At 44.7% G+C, this 1,513-nt stretch overlaps 1 protein-coding gene across 1 annotated transcript in view; it reads right to left on the bottom strand.

Annotated features, from left to right (window-relative positions):
- The window catches only part of LOC131999488 (uncharacterized), a 19,016-nt gene extending 17,730 nt beyond the window's left edge, over positions 1-1,286 (bottom strand). Inside the window, exons 1-2 of the mRNA XM_059372175.1 lie at positions 1,174-1,286; positions 722-1,072 (exon numbers count right to left, since the gene is read on the bottom strand). Coding sequence (XP_059228158.1) covers positions 722-1,072; positions 1,174-1,219 — 397 coding nt within the window. The 5' untranslated portion in view covers positions 1,220-1,286. The remainder of the gene's footprint in view (positions 1-721; positions 1,073-1,173) is intronic.
- Between the last annotated feature and the right edge of the window lie 227 nt (positions 1,287-1,513).

Here is a 1,513-nt window from a genome sequence, read left to right on the forward strand (position 1 = left end):
ACAGTGAAACAGTGTCCTTCCCTGACTCATGAAGAATTTATGGCTTGATAATAGGCCTTCCTTGTTTTCAGAAGACATAGTGGAGAAGGTGGTGAAGGTTTTATGTTCTCGTGCCTGTGTTGTCTGTGTGTGTCTCTTTGTGGTCTTTAGACTCCACATCCACACCATGTCCTGGTGGGTTTCTCTCTGCTTTGCCAGTGTTTCAATAATATTGATGCTGTGAGAATGATTCTAGGCAATGACACACAGGGATATTACTTCCCTTCTTTGGATTGTTTATGCCTCCGTAGCCTCATATCCTGCATGTACTTTAGGCTGTTACTAGCAAGCTTGAATGTTTAGCTGGGTGCTCCCTTGATGCATAGTGATTGTACCTGGGAATTCTGAAAATAGTCAGATGATGTGCATGGAGATGCTTGAAAATCATTGATATTTAGGGGGACAGGAACAAGCAAGTGCAAGTGACACAGAATTTTGTTCTTGTTAATACAATTGTTCTCCAACTTTTATATATTTATTTATTTTTTAAGTCAGAGAGGGAAGGGGTTAGCATGGAATCACATGTCCAGGGATGCTCCCTGGGGGAAACATTGTAAATAGAGAGGAAACACCGGACCCTGACAGGAAACCTGCCCATAACCTCCATCTGCAGCTGCTTCTGGTGCTTAAAACAGAACGGTGAATAGTGTGCACCCCCTGGTGTGATCGGATCCCGTCCTACCATGAGGTTTGTGTCTGGGCTCACATTGGAGTCCCTTCACAGTGCCTTTTGCACAGAAATACATGGCTGTGTCCTCGGTTCTCAGGCTGTTCATCTGCAGATACAGCGTGTTCTTTGCATTGTCTCTGGAGATGGTGAATCGGCCCTTCACAGAGTCTGTGTAGCTTGTGCTACCTCCACCAGCATCAATATTTGAGACCAACTCTATCCGCTTTCCTGGTGCCTGGCGGACCCAGCTCATTCCATAGCCACTGAAGGTGAAACCAGAGGCTTCACAGGAGAGTCTCAGAGAACCCCCAGGCTTCACCAAGTCTCCCCCAGACTCCACCAACTGCATCTCACACTGGGCACCTGCGGACACAAGACATCCTAGTTAGAAAATTGTCAAATACCACAGTTATCTCCATCCTATCCATTCTCATACTCAATGTCTCTTGTTCTCCACGAATTACCTTTTAAAACTGAAACAAGGAAAAGCCAGCTGAGCACAAACTCCATAGTGAGTTTTCTGTGTTCTGTCCTTAACAGTGAATGGAAAACCTGAGAATACCAGGGCTGGGGCTCCTCTCCCAGCTGCAAGATCTGGCCAGGGCTGTTTTAATTATCAGAGGGTGGGTCTTATTTGCATGACATCTCACTATAAAGGAAATTTGGCAAGAAACATCCTCAAGACGTCAGACACTCCAAGTAGGTGTGAGGATCCTGGCAGAATTTTATAGACATGATATCTTTCACAACATTGTCTTTCTCATTATGCAATTTTGATATTGTCATTACATAGCAACCATTATA

The sequence above is a fragment of the Mustela nigripes genome, chromosome 13 (genome assembly GCF_022355385.1).
Source record: "Mustela nigripes isolate SB6536 chromosome 13, MUSNIG.SB6536, whole genome shotgun sequence".
Classification (NCBI taxonomy): domain Eukaryota; kingdom Metazoa; phylum Chordata; class Mammalia; order Carnivora; family Mustelidae; genus Mustela; species Mustela nigripes.